Raw genomic sequence first — 17,085 nt, forward strand, 5'->3', positions numbered from 1 at the left:
CTTGAAGAGAGAGGCGCTTAAGGCGAGAGAGCCATATCCCAGTGAAGAGGGGAAGAAATCACCTGTGAGAGCGTCCATTGTGGGTTGTGAACACCCAGAGCACAGAATGGAGTCTGCAGCAGGTTCCCTCAGTTTGCCAGACCTGTCCTCATTGGCATGAGATGCAGCACATTTGATACAATAAAATGTGCTTTGGAAGTTACAATAGAGCCAGACACACATGAGAGCCTAACCTTCCTTCCACTAATTTACTGTTCCCTGACCATTGACGCAAACAGCATTTCAGGAGATGACAGCTGCAGCCAAGGACATGTCATCCAGCCTGGGTGCTCCGGGCACTCCAGTCTGCTGCCTGAGCTCAGGATTTGTGCTTCTAGGGAGAGCACGCAGCAATCAGCGGCTGTCAAATCCTGTAGGATCCTGCGAACCGTACCCATCAAACAACATGAGGGGAAGCAGAGAGCATTCATGTGAGGTTTCTGGCTGCAGACATGGTCATGGAAATAAACCGTGGCCTTGTGCTGGCAGAGGTGATTTAGGTCCTGGAAAAGAAAGTTCTCACCTTGATAACATCATGGCTGTAAGGCACTCTGATGCATACTCTGGGTATATCTACACCGCAAGGGGGGGAGCGTGCTTTTCAGCATGGGTAGACCGACACGGGCTAACACGTATCTCTCTACTCAGGCTGGGAAGCACAGTCCCAGCTGCAGGGAAGATGTATCCTACAACTGAGGTGCACGGTCCTTAATTCAGCCTTGGTACTCCCAAGGTGTGTTCTTTACTGAGTACATGGCATTCCAGGGCATGGCGAGTGCGTCCACACCCATCTTTAGAGCTTTGTTTTAGTACTAACGTGGTTTGGGTTGGATTTCTTTTTTTAAGCATTGCATGCTCACAATGTCTAAGAAGTGAGTGTTATGCACCTTAGAACAGCAGCCGCCAGCCGTCAGCGTTCTGATGTCTTCCTGCAGCGAAAGAGTTCAGACGCAGCAAAGCAAGCGAACGTGAATCCCGACAGTTTGGTTCTACAGGGGGTGCTCTCTCAGCGATGGCTCGAGGTGCCAAAGGGGCGCAATTGAACAAGCTCTGAGCGGTTGGGTGCCTGGGGCAGGTTTTGCCCGGGCGAGACCTTTTCAGTGTTAGAGCATCACAGGAAAGCCTGTCTGAACAAATAAAACCTGTCCCCTTTGTTTTTGCAAAAGACTTGATCCTCTCTTGTGTGGCAGAATTCAAAGAGAAGAGGGTTTTTTCCTTCAAACCGGGTTGCAGATGGAAAGCCAGCTTCAACCAGGGTGTACCAGGCAGTCTCCCTCTCAGAAGAGGTTGAGGCTGAAAGTGCTAGTACATTCTTAATTACACACTACACGCAGGCAAACTTCTCTGAAGGGTGAGCCCTATTTGAATCAGCAAGCTCCTGTGGAAAGTTTGTCTGAATGAGAGGGGTTATTGAAGATGAATGGAAATTCCTTCTGTGTGTGTCAAGCAAAGTGCTGTTATACAAGGCTACAGGGAGGCAGCCGAACGGAGCAGGTTGTGAAGAATTTCTTGAGGTCGTTTGGGGAACTTCCTTTCAGTGGCGACTAGCCCACGGTCATCCTTGCTTGTAAAGGCACCATACCTGGTCGTACTGGAAGGTGAACTGTCAGGCTGGAAGGAGGTTATTAGTGGAGTTCCTCAGGGATTGGTTTTGGGACCAATCTTATTTAATCTCTTTATTACTGACCTTGGCACAAAAAGTGGGAATGTGCTAATAAAGTTTGCGGATGACACAAAGTTGGGAGGTGTTGCTAACACAGAGAAGGACTGGGATATCCCACAGGAAGATCTGGATGACCTTGTAAACTGGAGTAATAGTAATAGGATGAAATTTAATAGTGAAAAGTGCAAGGTCATGCATTTAGGGATTAATAACAAGAATTATTGTTATAAGCTGGGGACGCATCACTTGGAAGTAAGAGAGGAGGAGAAGAACCTTGGAGTATTGGTTGATCACAGGATGACTATGAGCCGCCAATGTGATATGGCCATTAAAAAAGCTAATGCAGTCTGGGGATGCATCAGGCGAGGTATTTCCAGTAGAGATAGGAGGTGTTAGTACCGTTATACAAGGCACTGGTGAGACCTCATCTGGAATACTGTGTGCAGTTCTGGTCTCCCATGTTTAAAAAAGATGAATTCAAACTCTGGAACAGGTACAGAGAAGGGCTCCTAGGATGATCCAAGGAACGGAAAACCTGCCTTATGAAAGGAGACTCAAAGAGCTTGGCTTGTTTAGCATAACCAAAAGAAGGCTGAGGGGAGATGTGATTGCTCTCTATAAATATATCAGAGGGATAAATACCAGGGAGGGAGAGGAATTATTTAAGCTCAGTACCAATGTGGACACACGAACAAATGGATATAAACTGGCCATCAGGAAGTTTAGACTTGAAATTAGACTAAGGTTTCTAACCATCAGAGAAGTGAAGTTCTGGAACAGCCTTCCAAGGGGAACAGTGGGAGCAAAAGACACATCTGGCTTCAAGACTAAGCTTGATGAGTTTATGGAGGGGATGGTATAATGGGATAGCCTAATTTTGGCAATTAATTGGTGTTTGACTATTAGCGGTAAATATGCCCAATGGCCTATGATGGGATGTTAGATGGGGTGAGGATCTGAGTTACTACAGAGAATCCTTTCCTGGGTGTCTGGCTGGTGAGTATTGCCCACATGCTCAGGGTTTAGCTGATCTCCATATTTGGGGTCGGGAAGGAATTTTCCTCCATGGCAGATTGGCAGAGGCCCTGAAGGTTTTTCACCTTCCTCTGCAGCATGGAGCACGGGTCACTTGCTGGAGGATTCTCTGCACCTTGAAGTCTTTAAACCGTGATTTGAGGACTTCAGTAGCTCAGACATAGGCTTGATACAGGAGTGGGTGAGTTAGATTCTGTGGCCTGCATTGTGCAGGAGGTCAGACTAGATGATCATAATGGTCCCTTCTGACCTTATAGTCTATGATTCTGTCAGGGGAAAACTTAGATAACAGAGGAGTTAAGAGAACCTTTCGGAACAGAAGAAAGAATGTTCCTGGCCCAGAATTGCCTCCAAGTTTTCTTGGAAGTGCTTGTAATAGTGTGTGTGATGGTATGTGTCAGACGCTGCAGTGCTGAGCATGGGGAGCAATGACAGCTAACTGGGCTGTGGTCTCTGGCCCACAGAGCCTTGTTTTGAATAACCTCCCTCCTTTGTAGATAGCCCTGCTGTACATAGCAAGCTGTGGCTAACCCCTGTAGCAGGGCACGCTTTGCGTGGTTTGTGCAACTGACACAGGAGTGCATCAGATGTGTCCAGAGATCAGAAACCCCCAGGCACTCTTGAGACCTGCTCCCAGCCGAAAGGTTTGCAGTGTTGTTGAAGACTGGTGCACAGCCGCATTGGGAAGCTGCTCCGTTTGTGAGTAACTGTCCTGCTTGGGAAAGAGGCTGGGGTAACGTCTCCAGAAATGGAAAGTTCTCGCTCCATGGAATGGGGACAGCACCAACCCTCCCCCACACCCAGCGTGTTCCTCTTAGGGCTAGTCTCCCGGGGATCAGAGAAGAGAGCAGTCTGGTCCTGGGCCTCCCTCCAGTTTCTGTGCGGTGGATGCTTGCCCGCTAGGCCCTGTACTGAGCCTGTCAGCCTCGTCTCTCGTAAATTGCCATCACAAGGCTCCAAACCAGGTGGCTGAGGCTCAGACAAAGTGACCTAGCACTCATGAGACTCCACATCACTGCTCCAGTCTCTTCAGCTACCCACAGCCTCAGCTAGGGGAATGGGGGTGGGAGGATGAGAGAGAGAGAGATTTTTATTGGCTGTCACGGGGCCAGGCTCAAACAAATTTTCTCTTGAAGCCCTGCCATACAGAAGGAAGTGCCTGATAATATGTAGAATAAACCTTATAAAATAAACCAGGACTTATTGTGGCACCAGTGGGAGCGTGAGCCCTAGCAGGATTACCCCTCTCACATCGGCACTGCTCGTGGTTTGCAAAGGCTGCTTGTGAAGGCTGATTGCAGAGGTTTTCATTAGAGATGCCGAATGGTTTTGCAAGTGATGTCATCCGTGAACCCTGTGATGCAATTTGCTAGGGAGGACGCAGAGCTGCTTGCTGTGGTGTCAAGAGCAAGTGGTGCTCCAATGCACTGCGCTGCATCAGAATTGGCCGGCTCAGTAGTCTTCGGCAGAGTTGAGAAGGAGGTCAACAGATACCTTTTTATAGCACTCTCGTAACTGCAGAAGCAAGATCAGCATATTAATTTGGTGCGTGCCTCTAGATCTGTGCCTGGAGGGAGAGGAAGCTTTTTCCCCGGCCCCTGTTGTAAGCTGCTGCTGTTGTATAGCAACAACAATTAGCTACAAAAACTAACGAACCTCTGTTGCTGTAGAATAAACACGGCCGTTAATCATAGAAATCAGAGCTAGGAAAGATCTCTTCGGTGGCGGAGTCCGCCTCCCTGCCATGCAGCATTGCTCACTACAGTACGTCTTACTAGTGCACAGTCAAGTCCAATTTAAAATGCCCCGAGCATTGGAGCGGCCCCTTTCCTCAGGAGATTAACATGCCGCTTAATAGATTTCACTGTCGTTTTCCCAGACATTTAGCCGAAATTTTTCCAGCTTCAGTTCAATGCCATTACTCCCTAGTTATACCCAGTGTTACCCCATGAATAGTTACATCTCCCTTCTGGCTGGCTACACTCTTCCTGAATTTATAGACACCTCTCTCCCCCCTCCCCCCACATCATTTAGCCAAACCTCACACGTTTTGCTTGGATAGGTCGTTCTTTCCAGTCTCCCAGTTAATTTGCACCTCTCTGAAAGCCACCTAGTTTGTTTAAATCTCTCTAAAGTGATGGCAGGAACTGAAGGTAATATTCCATCTGCCTCTCAACCTTCAAACCTGCCAGCATGTGATGTTGGCAGTCGGTGTATGACAACAGACCGTAATGTAGAGCTATTTATATTTATGGGTCATTGACAAGGTGTAATGGTTTTAACTAATCCCTGCTTTTAAAAGATCTTTTCTCACTGTGTGAATTAAATATACACCCTTTTTAAACAACAGCAACAAAAAAGACGTGGAAAAAACAAGTTATGTCACATGCAAATCTCATGCTTTTCTCTGCTCTCCGGGGACCCTCCCAACTGCTCCAAAATAATTTTCAGTTGTTCCGAACGCTGACCTCATTTCCTTAACGCTCTAGTTTGCATGTATTCCAAACCAGCTGATTGGTGTGTTCAGATTTCCCATCACCCCCTCCTCTCCTTTATCAACAGCTATTTCTACTGGGATTAGTTTTATTTCTAAATAGGCCCTACAGAACACAGGGACATTTTATTCTGCAGACAAAACACAGAGGTCTTTAATTTTGCCTCTGTGGATTAATCTGGTTCACCACTGGCTACAAATCATCTGACTGGTGACCTAACTGAAATACAAACACAGTGGGTGAACCAGATTAATCCACAGATTAATCTGGTTTCCCCGGGATCTTCAGGGAGTGAGGTGCTCAATTCCTATTGACATTGAAGGGTATTTACATATCCCAGCCACAGCCCATAACGAGATGTTATGCATTTTCCGGTCAATACTGTCTATCCAATGCCTGGGTTAGGATTCATCTATTCCAAGGAATTGTGGATATCTGCCAGACTCTGTTCCAGCGACATCATGTGTTGTAAGCAGAGTGACCTCAGTTATGACCATACGTTTTCCTGGACCTCTGGTTTGCTCCTACTATTGCCATAAGCCTCATCAAGGAGAAAATTCAAGTGCAGTCACTCTCCTGGTGAGCAAAGAGCAGCCAGTTCTACGCAGAATGGCTTCTTGGTAGTGCTCAGAGGCAATCGTGTGCAGCTCTTCCGCTGTGGGAGTTTAAGGGGCCTGTTGGCAATTAAACTTTTCACCCATTGATTGCCCTCCCCCGGTTGCTATAAAGCAGACCCTGTTCCTTCCAGCCCAGTGCAGAGCTGTCGACTCAGTCAGCCACCGCCATGGTGATATTTACACAGCTTTCCCCAGGGTAAAGCTACTAAACACCAAGGAATTCAGGCGCTGCTGCGAAAGTGTGTTAAATGGCCCCCTTACACTGGAGTAATCTGCACTGTTGGTCGTGTGTGTGTGTGAAGCACAGGAGGTGTCAAGGGTTAAAAGGCAACGCAGCTGGAAGTGTGGTAGATGCGGGTAGTGAGGTAAGAGTGGGGGATCGGGTTGTATTCCCGATTCCGGCACTGACGTGCTGTGTGACCTCAGGCAAGTCACTTAGCCATTGGGCTTCAGTGTCCCTGTTTGCAAAATGCAGCCTTGTGAGACACGCTGAGGTAATCTGACGAACGTGGCAATATACGTGCTAAGCAGCGTTAGCAAGGTGTTGCCGAGACACGTCCGAGTGCAGTGTAAAAGGAAGTGTCCAGAGTTAGTGGCCGACCGAGTATGAACCGGCAAATGGAGCCGGTGCCCAAACCCCACCTACGTGCTGCAACAAAGAAATGACATTCAATGCGGGAGAAAGGGAGAGGGGACGTTGGAGACAGAAGATCGGCTTCAGGCTATGGAGTATTCAGAGCGTGGCTAGACTGAGAAAAGAAACCCAGGAATCTGTGTGGAGGGGAGGGGAGGACAGGGAGATGGAAAGGGGAGTGTGAGCCTAGCTAGGGGGAGGCCGGCTGAGATTGTTGAACACACAGGTTGGGTGGGGAAAGGGCCAGGTTGCAAATAGGAGGGAGGGGACATGAATGAAAGGTTAAAAAGCCCATCTGTGGAGTGGGGCGTGAAATGACAGAGTGCCTGCATGCAGCCAGAATAGATTAGCATTTGGGGGGGTGGGGAGTGATGGGAAATGAGGGCGGAATAAGAAATGAGCTTGAGGCGGCTAGCTGTGAGCCCACAGCGGCTGGCACAGTGAAGTGCCCACGGGAGGGGAGTGAGACCTGATGAAGGAGCAGGCTGGGTGCGCTCCTTGTCTGTAACTGCTGAGAGACGTTCTTCCAGGCCCAGCAGCATCTCTCCACGTACCCCAGTGTGCACAGCTGGCCTTTGCCTCCAGGCAGGGCCGTTAAAGATCACCACCCCTAGAAGGGCACGAGCCCCCGAGGCCGATGGCTAGGAGACTCCTGTCCCGTCCATTCCCAGCAGGCTATAGAAAATGCCCTAATTCTCCTGTTTCTTTTCCTGCCAGGTGGCTGTGAAAAACAGCATCGACGTCTTCTACTTCAGCTGCCTTATTCCTCTCAACGTGCTTTTTGTGGAGGATGGCAAAATGGGTGAGTGCTGTTTGGTCAGCGTCCCTCTGCTCTTTGGAGAGCCACACGGGCAGGCAGAGTACAGCGTCCTGACAGAGCACAGCTTGATGCAAGTCCATCCGTAGCAGAGACCCATCGGTACTGGGATGCCAGGGCAGTGTAGCAGCCAGTCCCTGCTCTCCTGCAGTCGCTATTCAAAGCAGTTACATTTCCAGAACATCCCTCCTCGGGTCTGATTCTACCTGCCAAACGTAGGTACGCTGCCCAAATCCTGCTCTCGTGGAAGTTGTCCATTGACTTCAGTGGGACCAGGATTTAGCCCATAAATCTTACGCTGTTAACCCCTTCTTCACGTTCTCTCTGGTTCGATAGTCTGCTTTTACATCAGAGGCCGAGAAGGTGCCTGGTAAACAGAATCCTAGCTGGCTTGTATGTTTGGCCTTTTTGCTGATGGGAAAGGGAAATCCTGCATGATGTGGTTCTTGTATTCTGAGCTTTGGAGGTCTCTTCCTAACAAACCCCACCTGCTCCTGACTCGTGAAAGTCTGCTGCAGCGAAGGCATTGGGGACAGATCCACATGGTCTTCAAGACTTTGCTGCTTTCAGTCAAACTAGGCTAGACAAATTGCTAGCCAATGAGTTGTAGGGAAAACTCTTGAACTAGACCCCAAGGGATGGACTAGATGCGACCAGGCAGGTCTCTTCTGTCTCTGCAGCATGTTCTTCTGCAGTGACTCTTGGGACCGGCAATGTGGGTAGTTCAGAGAACTAGGAGGGCGGGACACTGACCGTTGTCTTTCCTGTATGTAGAACGCCAAGTCTTCCTTGCCACGTGGAAGGATATTCCAAATGAAAACGAGCTCCAGTTCCAGATTAAAGAGTGTCACTTGAATGCTGGTGAGTAACTGGGTTCTGGACCGCAGCGAGCCTTCATGTAATGCACAGGAGTGACAGGTACTCAGTAGAGCGTTTCCGGTTATCAGCATTGTGTATCGACAATGCTGACAAATCAGGATTGCAGCTACAGGCTGAGCAGTTCCAAATTCTAGCTCCACGGATTTGTTTAACATAAACTTTCAGCTGAATTCCATAAAAGGAGGTTCCACAGTGAATGTCTCTGAAAACAGTCCCCTCCCTAGGATTTCACCCGTTCCCTTTTTCCTTCCGTTACAGTTCTTACATTCTCCCTTTCCCGTTTATTTACCTTTCTTGTCACGGTGTCTCTGAGCAGAGAGCTTTGGGCTTGATTTCAAACCCTTCCAGCTAGTTACTGTGGTTTGTACCCTAACCCACATCACAGAAATTTCCTACTGGTTCCGAGTTGTTGTCTTTCACGGTCAGGCTGGGATCCCTGAGGCTTGTTAGCTGTAGGGGCAGCTGTGGCTGAGTGGCTTGAGAACAAGACTAGGAGTGAGGGAATGTGGGACGTAGATCTGCCACTAACTTGCTGTGCCACCTTGGATGAGTCAGCTGTCCCTCCTGTGTCTGTTTCCCCATCTGAAAGCAAGTGACCTAGTGGTTAGAGCACTGAACTGGGACTCAGGAGACCTAAGTTGTGTTCCCTGCTACATTACTTGGGACAGATTACTTCAGTTTCCCCATCTGTACAAAGGAATAAGGATACTGAGCTCCTTTGTAAAGTGCTTCGAGCTCTCCTGATGAAAAGCCCTACAGGAGAGCTAGGAGGTGTTATCTGCAGATATAAGGCCACAGTCATATCTTGCTGTTGTTTAGTGTTACGTTGCTGGCTTTCGATTGTACCCTGTCTACTTGAGCCAAGTGCTTTCTCAGCTATTTGCCTCTATTAGGCGATGAACATCTCGCGTGTACGAAAGACCTTTTTGCCACTGACGGATGAGGGAGTACATGGCTGGTAGAGCTGCATTGTTCCTGTTTGAGAGGCCTGGATGGGATCCAAGTGCTTGTAACTAAAGCTAGTATGTTTTACAGAGAGGTGTGTCCCTCCTGATCACAAACTCCTGCTACTGTCTCTCCTGCCTGCCATCACGCAGGGATAACACTCCTCACTTCAGTCACAGGCAGACACCCACCGCCTGCCTTTGTAGCCATGATTTTTTTCTATTTTGGACCACAAGATATGACGAAAATAGCAGCCGTTGGACCTTATGACTTGATTCTGTTCCTGGGATTCTGGCGAGGGCAGCCGCTCCCAGCGCGCCTTTTGTTCCAGCCTCTCAAATGGCACATGGACATTTCCACCTGATTGGAAGTTCTGCCCTGTAATCCACCACACCCTTCCACTCTCATCCATTAGCCACTCTGTCTGTCGTGCTCTGCGGCACAGAAGGAAGGTTTCGTTCTTGTGATGGACAATTTGTCAGGTTTTAAAATCCTGCCCCCCTCCCCTTGGGCCTAGATTCTAAATGTACACTCTCAGCAGGTGGCTTTATTTCTGACGAGACTTCCAGAAACTCGTTCTTTCACCCACTGTAAACCAAAGCTGCAGTGGATCTGTCTGTCTGGGAGGAATAGGTAGTTTACTTCCTGGTTGCTCGACGCACATCGACGGGCCATCTGGTCCATTTTGCGGCCACCACACTGTCTCTAATTGTAGGATACGCTACTGTCAAGGTTTCTAGCTGACCCTTGGTTGTGATTAGCCTATGCACTGCAGTGCGTTCTCCACTTTACCCACCTGTTCCCCTTGACTGGGAGTCATTAAAGGATGCAGAGTAATTGGCAGCATTCCCTGTTGGGCTGCTTTACCAGCCAGGTGCCAGACCTTGTGCCTGAGCTTGCTTGGAATTGTAATGAAGCCCAGCTCTCAGCGGAGGGGCATGCAGGAGCGCTCTAGTCTCGTTAGATTTCTGCGCGGTTGCACACCATGTGAGTAATAACATTGCTCTATTGCAGTGTTATCTGCAGCCATCACCAGGGCTCAGAGAGAGGAAGCTCCTGTCAGTCTTTTAGCGAGAGCTTTGGAAGCGGTGCCTGTCTGAGTGTGATCCATCGCTAGGGAGGCTACAGTGTGTGCAGAATCTGCCAGCCTCTTCTGCTTGTTTAGGGAGGAAAATGGGTCATGTCTGATAAACAGCCTTCAAATGCTTTTATCAGCTGACGCCTCTGTTCTTGTCTTCGGAGTTGATGCCTCGTCCCTGCTGCAATTACAGGAGCCATTTTCTGCACTGACCACCTGGATCGTAGAGCCAAGCAGGCTGAGAGTAGTGGGTGCGGAAGGGTGAGAGCTTGGCATGGAATAACAAGTGTTAGGTTGTGGCTACACAGGTGCAGACTTGATGCACGGTGCAGCACGATTTGTACCCTTGCGATGTCAAACTGGAGGAAGCACCAGTGCAAACCACACGGCACTGGTGTAAATCTTGTCTCCACTAAGGGTTTGCACTGGTGGTCCTGGCTAAAAACCTAGTGTAGACAGGGCCTTACTATAGGCTCCCTCTGGCCATCATCCAATCTTCCCTCTAAGGGTAGTGGCTTGCAATGCTGAGGACTGTGTGTACTTGCCCTGGGTGTGTGGATTAAACAATCTACCTCCGTTATCCTGGCCTTTTTCTCAGAGACCCCAGCAGCAGATTAAAGCTTGCACGGTAAATTTCAGCTCTCCCATGTTCCTTATGAGGAATCTGAACAGTGCAGCTGTGTAACTTTCATACCCTTGGCATAGACGGGGACAGACATGCTCTAGGGGCCTGGTCCTAGCTTTCAGCTGTGCCAGAGCAGCACTTGCCATGAACCAAGCTTGTGAATTTCAGTGGCTGTTGACTATGATTCAAAATTTGCTGCGATGCTGCTCTTCAGCCCAGATCCCTGCTTCCAGCAGCTGCTAGTTTTCGATAGATGTCCAGGGCATCTTTGTCAATGTAAATCAATATGAATCCCGTGAGACCCACTTAAATAGCTAATTCCTGAATCCACAGTGTGGTGTGATCTCTTCCAAGTCTAGGAACCCTGTTAACGACAACATTCATTCTCCAGTCTAGCTGATTTCCGGTTCAACAACATGAATTGAGCTGTGAGCTAAAAATACCTCCATTTCCCAGCTGATCTGCCATAATCACAGCGGAACCGGTTATTTAAATATAGTGGCAGAGCTATAGCAGGCATTTGACAGATGGAGCGAACACACCGGCAATTGTGCAGAGGCTCCTGAGGAGCTGAGGCGGGGGCTAATCAAAACAGTCTTCCCTCCATCAATGCGCACTGCCTGGCATTCTTTCTCCTCACCGTGAAGACCCTTCACTTCCATCTTTATGACTGTTTAGATCTTACAAATGCCAGTACAGCACCTAGAGAGGGAGACAGATGATACCAGAAGCCCTGCCATCCAGCTGAGTGAGGAACGCTGATTTCTGTAAGGGGACATTTAAATTAGAAATAAATCTCTTTACAGCAGGGATCAGTTTTTTTACTGAGTCAGAGATGCAGCTTGCTAATTTCTTGTCTGGCTCTGTGCTCTACTGTACATCCAGGATTGTGTGTCTGTCCCTGGGCAGCAGTCAGATTTCAAAGCACCTCTAGCCTAATAACTCTGGTTATTTATCCTTTTTCCTTAAAGAAAAGGGAGATCGAAACACAAAGACATTTCAAATGTTACTGAATCTGTGGGCAAAATGTACTGGAAAGAACAATCCTACGCTTATCTCCTAAGGATGGGCTAGATGTGACTTTGGCCCTCGAATCTCAGATTTGTAAAGGTGGTTAGGAGAGGCTGCACTCGGCGCTTCAGCGCCTCAAGGGTCTAGAAGCCTATGCCTCATTTTCCAAAAAGCGAGTTAGGCTCCTAAATCAGTTAGGCATTGCAATGCTGAGTGCAGCAACATCTAAATACTTCCAAAAATCTGGGCCTATGCCACCAATCCCACAAGTGACTACAGTGCCCTCGCGAGTCCCATTGCAATCAGTGGGTCTTGCTGCACTGGCCTGCAGATTTGGGCCAGAGTGCAAATGCATAGACTCATCTACTATTTAAGGCGTACGTACGGGTGCATTTCATATTTAAATACATTCAGGTTCTGCTTATGTATCTGAGGCCATAAGGAAACAGTTATGATATTTTAGCAGAGAAATCATGTGATCATGTAATTAAAGATTGTTGTCATGGACACACACAAGGGGTCAGAGTTAAGATTAAAGGTACAACCTCAATTTTCTCATCTCCTGGCTTTTATGCTAATTTAAGACTTTGGTACCTTGATTATTCTGCTCATGTGAAAAGGCAGGGAAAATCCATTGAAAAGGCGAGAAGAGCTTAAAAAGCTGAGACCTCCAGAGCAGTGAGGGGCAAAGTTTAGAAACTCCACAGGTGTATAAAGATTTCAATACAGGGTCCTGTTCTGCACTGAAATTCTTACTCATGAGATGTCGGCGCTGCCATCTGGATATGCTATTAAACAGGTTCAAAGCTCCCAGCATCAGTCAGCGTTACTGCCATGTATGCACGGTACCAAATTCATAAATGTACACCTCTACCGCACTATAACGCGGGTTCGCATATAACACGGTAAAGCTCTGACACGCTGCTCTGAGCAGCATGTTAAGGGTGCCGGACCAGGCCGAGGCCGAGGGTTTCGATACGAGTCAGACGGTCTCAGGGGCGGTCAGGGGCTCTCCCCGCCTCCACAGGGTCTGGGGAGCAGGAGCTGTGGGAGGGCACTTTTGGGGACCCCGCAGTCCCAGAGTGGCCCAGGAGATTAGTGGAGGGCCGGGAGCAGCCCGCTCTGCTTCCCTCACCCCGGCCCCAGACATGCTGCTTGAGGGAGGGGCTTGGGGAAAGGGATCGCCCCCCACACACTCTCACTAGCAGCGGCAGAAGCGGAGCAACCTGGCCCCAGCCTGCTCCACTCCACCAGCTCCCAGCTGCGGCGCTCTGCTTCCCGCCACAGGTGAGTGCGGGGGGAGCCCTTTCCCCAACCTCCCTGCACTCACCGGCAGCAGGAAGCAGAGCACCGCGGCTGGGAGCTGGCAGAGTGGAGCAGGCTGGGGCCGCGTCGCTCCACTTCCCGCCGCCGGTGAGTGCCTGGCGGAGGGGGTAGGGGGCTGGGTAGGGGGTGAGGTCCTGGGGTGATTAAGGAGGGGGGTCTCTGCAGGGGCAGTCAGGGAACAAGGTCCGGGGAGGGGGTGGGGGGAGGCAAAGCAAGTTTGATATAACGCGGTGAGATTTTTTGTCTCCCGAGGACCGTGTTATATCAGGGTAGAGGTGTATTTAGCTTAGGTAATTTTTTGCAAAACGCACATTCTCCTCCACTAGCTAATGCATGTTAAAATCCAATTTTCCTTTTTCACACTAGAATTTCTTAAAACATGTTAGTTAAAAGATGTTAATAGATTTTTAAGGCCAAAAGGGGCTATATATTATCTAGTCTGACTGCCGGCATATTTTAGCTAATACATTTTAAAAACGCACCTTACACCCTAGTCCAGACAAGCCCTTCAAATAAAACAAGAGCCGTATTGTCTGTAGGTGTGTCATAGAACCATAAAAATGTAGGGGTGGAAGGGACCTCAAGAGGTTTAGTCCATCCCCCAGGGCTGAGGCAGGACCAAGGAGACCTAGACCATCCCTGGCAGGCGTTTGTCCAACCTGTTCTTAAAACCCTTCCACAATGGGAATTGTGTGTGTGTGTACGCACACAAATACAATTAAAGAATAATGCCAGTCTGGCTGTACGTAATCGTGCTGCCATTCTCTTGAGCAGTTCTGATAACCTTATTTGCCCTGCTGCTTTATCGGTGTCACCAGAACCCTGGGATGGAATGACAGTCCCATTATTCTCAGTCGAGTGTGTTTTTATTAATATCTCAGTATATTTCTATTATTTTCCCACACAATCCCTGGCTTTTGTTTGCTGCTCTTCACCCGACCCTTGACATACAAATGAAACCGTTCGCTGGTTTGCACTTTAATACTTGGGCTTAATCTAAAGAATGCTTTTGATCTCTTAGTCACCACAGTTCTGTGCTTTGTATGTAATGTACTGGGAAGAAAATAAGATTGTTCCTTCGTCTAAAGTGGCTTTCCTAGTCCTCTCCAGCCCCACTGCTGCCAAGAGAGGTTTGAATACAGTGAAGCTACTTCTGGCACCAGAGTTGGTGTGATAAATCTGTTCAAAGAACAAGACAGATTTTCAAAAGATTTCAGCCCCCCAGTGCTTCCATTGGCGCACCTAAATGAAACAACCAGATTTCCATTGCTCTCCGAGGGAAGGAGCTGGGCACACAGCAATTTTGAAAATCTGTCCCTAGTTCTCCGTATGCGGGGTGAAATACAGCCGCCCTTCTAAAGGAGGGAACCTTCCTCGCAGGCAGGATCTTTCCTGCACAAATAGGTCCACGTTCCGTAACTGGGCTTAGCTCCTTTTGCTGGTTGTGGGTGATGCTCTTCCCCAGCCCGGATTCTTTGGTCCTATGCAGTTAAAATTTGTGGAGTCACATGGTTCCTTGCCAACAGAGTGGGGTCCTCCCCAGGATTATGAATAGCAAAGAGGAGGTGCTGAGCTGTCTCAGAGCAAGTTTTTATCCAATAAGAACAGAGTACAGGTCAACTCAATGCCTCATACATGTTCTCCTTCCACAGACTCCTGACCTCCCACTGTACAAATGAGGGACAAGTGGGGATTGGACAGTGCGTGGGACATGGGGCCAGATTTTCCAGAGCACCTAAAAATGTAGATCGGCACTAGTAGAATCTACAGAAGCAGGTTAGGTGTCTAACTCACATAGGCATTTTGTACATCTTGCTAGGCTCCCATCTGATCGTTAGGTACCTAAATACCCTTGACAATCTGACTCAGGGCACTTTTCGCCTCAAGCTTTGTTTTAGTGGCAGCCCAGATTGGTATGGAAGGTAGTTACCATCTGCCTGCTCAGGGGTCTCGCTAATGGATTGGTGGGTCTCAGTCCATTTCCCAGAGGACAGATGTCCACATTATAAACAAACTCCTCACCACCACCACCAAATGTCCAGCTGGTGCTTTTGCTGGCACTCGGAGCAGAGAGGCCAGTTATTGAATGGGTATGGAACACCCCCCCCCAACCTTAAAGGTGGGCTCCTCCATGTCAGAATTAAACCCCGTGAGCAGTGGGAAGCTGACACTGCTGCCTTGTTCCATGGCCAAATAGGATTTCAGCCACCTAGGCTGCTCACCAGTCCGGCACCTCCAGCAGCACGGCATTCAGACACATCTATAAAGAGGGCTGAAGCCCGGCAGCTGCTACATTAGCAATCTCTTGGCCAATCCAGAATGTCTCGACTGAAATGTGCATCTTTACGGAGACAGAAGATTCTGCATCAAGTTGAGACCGTGATTAGCTAAGAGATTCCAGGATTGTTGTTAGTATCTTAACCCCTCCTGGCTTTCTAAAGTAGAAAGAGACTTTCATGCTGGAGCAAACTCAGAAACGAGCATGCAGGCCCTTGTCTGGCATTTCCCCGCATTCCCACCACGAGGTTGCTTGTGTGTTTTAAGCATTGTCTCCTTCACAGCCCAGCTTCTCCTTGATCATGCAGCTGAAGTCAAAGCCCTGTGCTTCTGCCATCAGTTGGAAATGACTGTGATGCTTCACGATGGGATCAGGCAAGGTTTGCAGATGCACCTTCTGCCTGAACCCATCTCTTCACTGGCTACACAGACTCTGTCAGATGTCGCTAGAAGCACAGGGAGGCATTTGAGGGTCGCACGACTGCTGACAAAATAACTAGGTTTTGTTTGCTGATTTCCACTGTTCGCTGCTGAATGGTACCGAGGGCTCTGAACTCAGAAAAAGGCCCATCTCAATAAGTAGATGGCAAAGCTTCATATATGTGATCCTGTATCCAGGACCTAGTTAGATGTGATTAGCAATCTGGTTCAGTGTGTGTGAATTCCCTGTGTTACAAAATGCACAGTTCACATATTTTTGAGCATGGTATATTAATCTTGTTTTCCCTTTATAAAATTAGGCCCTGATTCTGCAAAGACTTATGCATGTGCTTAACTTTACACAAGCAAGTGGTCCATAGAAGCCATTGCAACTGCTTGCAATGTAAAGCAAGTCTTTGCAGGATGGAGGCCTTAATTAGCAACTGGCATCTCATCCTTTCCTCCCCCCCTACCCTCCCCCCAAAAAAATCCGACAACGGTAATTTGTCATTAAAAAGTATGGGCAGAAGTATGCAGGGCATGCGAAAGGTGGCTGGCTGTGTCTGTTATGTATTTGAGAGGTTCCCCCGGAAGGAAAACTCCTTCTGTCATATCTTTTTAATCTAAAAATTCAATTAAAAATAACCCTGTCCGTATAGAAGGCAAACATATTTTAAAAAAAAAAACAACTCCTCACAAAATCCTATTTGAAGTTGCATATTGAGAACAGATGCAGCTTATCCTGCGCTGCTAAAGGAACCATAAATTCTTCAGATTGGTTTGCACTGTCATCGGGTCCTGTAGGTGCAGAGAAGGGACTCTGCCCGCAGTCAGCATAGGCTTTTTACAAGCTTCTGCTTGTACCGTGTGGTAATTAACCGAGGCTTTGCCGTTCCTCTCGCTGATAAACACATAGCACAAGGATGATCTCCCAGCTCCCAGCAAATGTCTGTTTATAAAGGCAGCGCTGTCGCATGGCATTAACTGTCCTGCTTGAGCAAGGCACTGCCTGGCACTGTTGCCTAGCGACGCTGCCCGATCTTGGAGAAACTGACATTGGTTTAGACTTGCTCACAGAGAAGTGGCTGGAGCTGCTACCTGGGGATGGGAGGGAATTGGAAATGACACTTGCTCTCCAGTGTGTATTCTGAAGTCTGTGTTAATAGAGACAGGGGCAGAAAGATTCAAGTGACAATCCAAGCCCCAGCACGCTTGGCTTGTGTT

The 17,085-nt window shown here is 48.5% G+C and overlaps 1 protein-coding gene across 5 annotated transcripts in view; it reads left to right on the top strand.

Annotated features, from left to right (window-relative positions):
- AP2B1 (adaptor related protein complex 2 subunit beta 1) overlaps nt 1-17,085 on the top strand; it is a 108,320-nt gene that overhangs the window by 83,118 nt on the left and 8,117 nt on the right. For all 5 annotated transcript variants that reach the window (XM_039507373.1, XM_039507375.1, XM_039507372.1 and 2 more), the window contains 2 exons: nt 7,201-7,285; nt 8,075-8,161. In XM_039507373.1, the coding sequence (XP_039363307.1) occupies nt 7,201-7,285; nt 8,075-8,161 (172 nt within the window). The remainder of the gene's footprint in view (nt 1-7,200; nt 7,286-8,074; nt 8,162-17,085) is intronic.

The sequence above is a fragment of the Mauremys reevesii genome, linkage group 20, assembly GCF_016161935.1.
Source record: "Mauremys reevesii isolate NIE-2019 linkage group 20, ASM1616193v1, whole genome shotgun sequence".
Taxonomy (NCBI): Eukaryota; Metazoa; Chordata; order Testudines; family Geoemydidae; genus Mauremys; species Mauremys reevesii.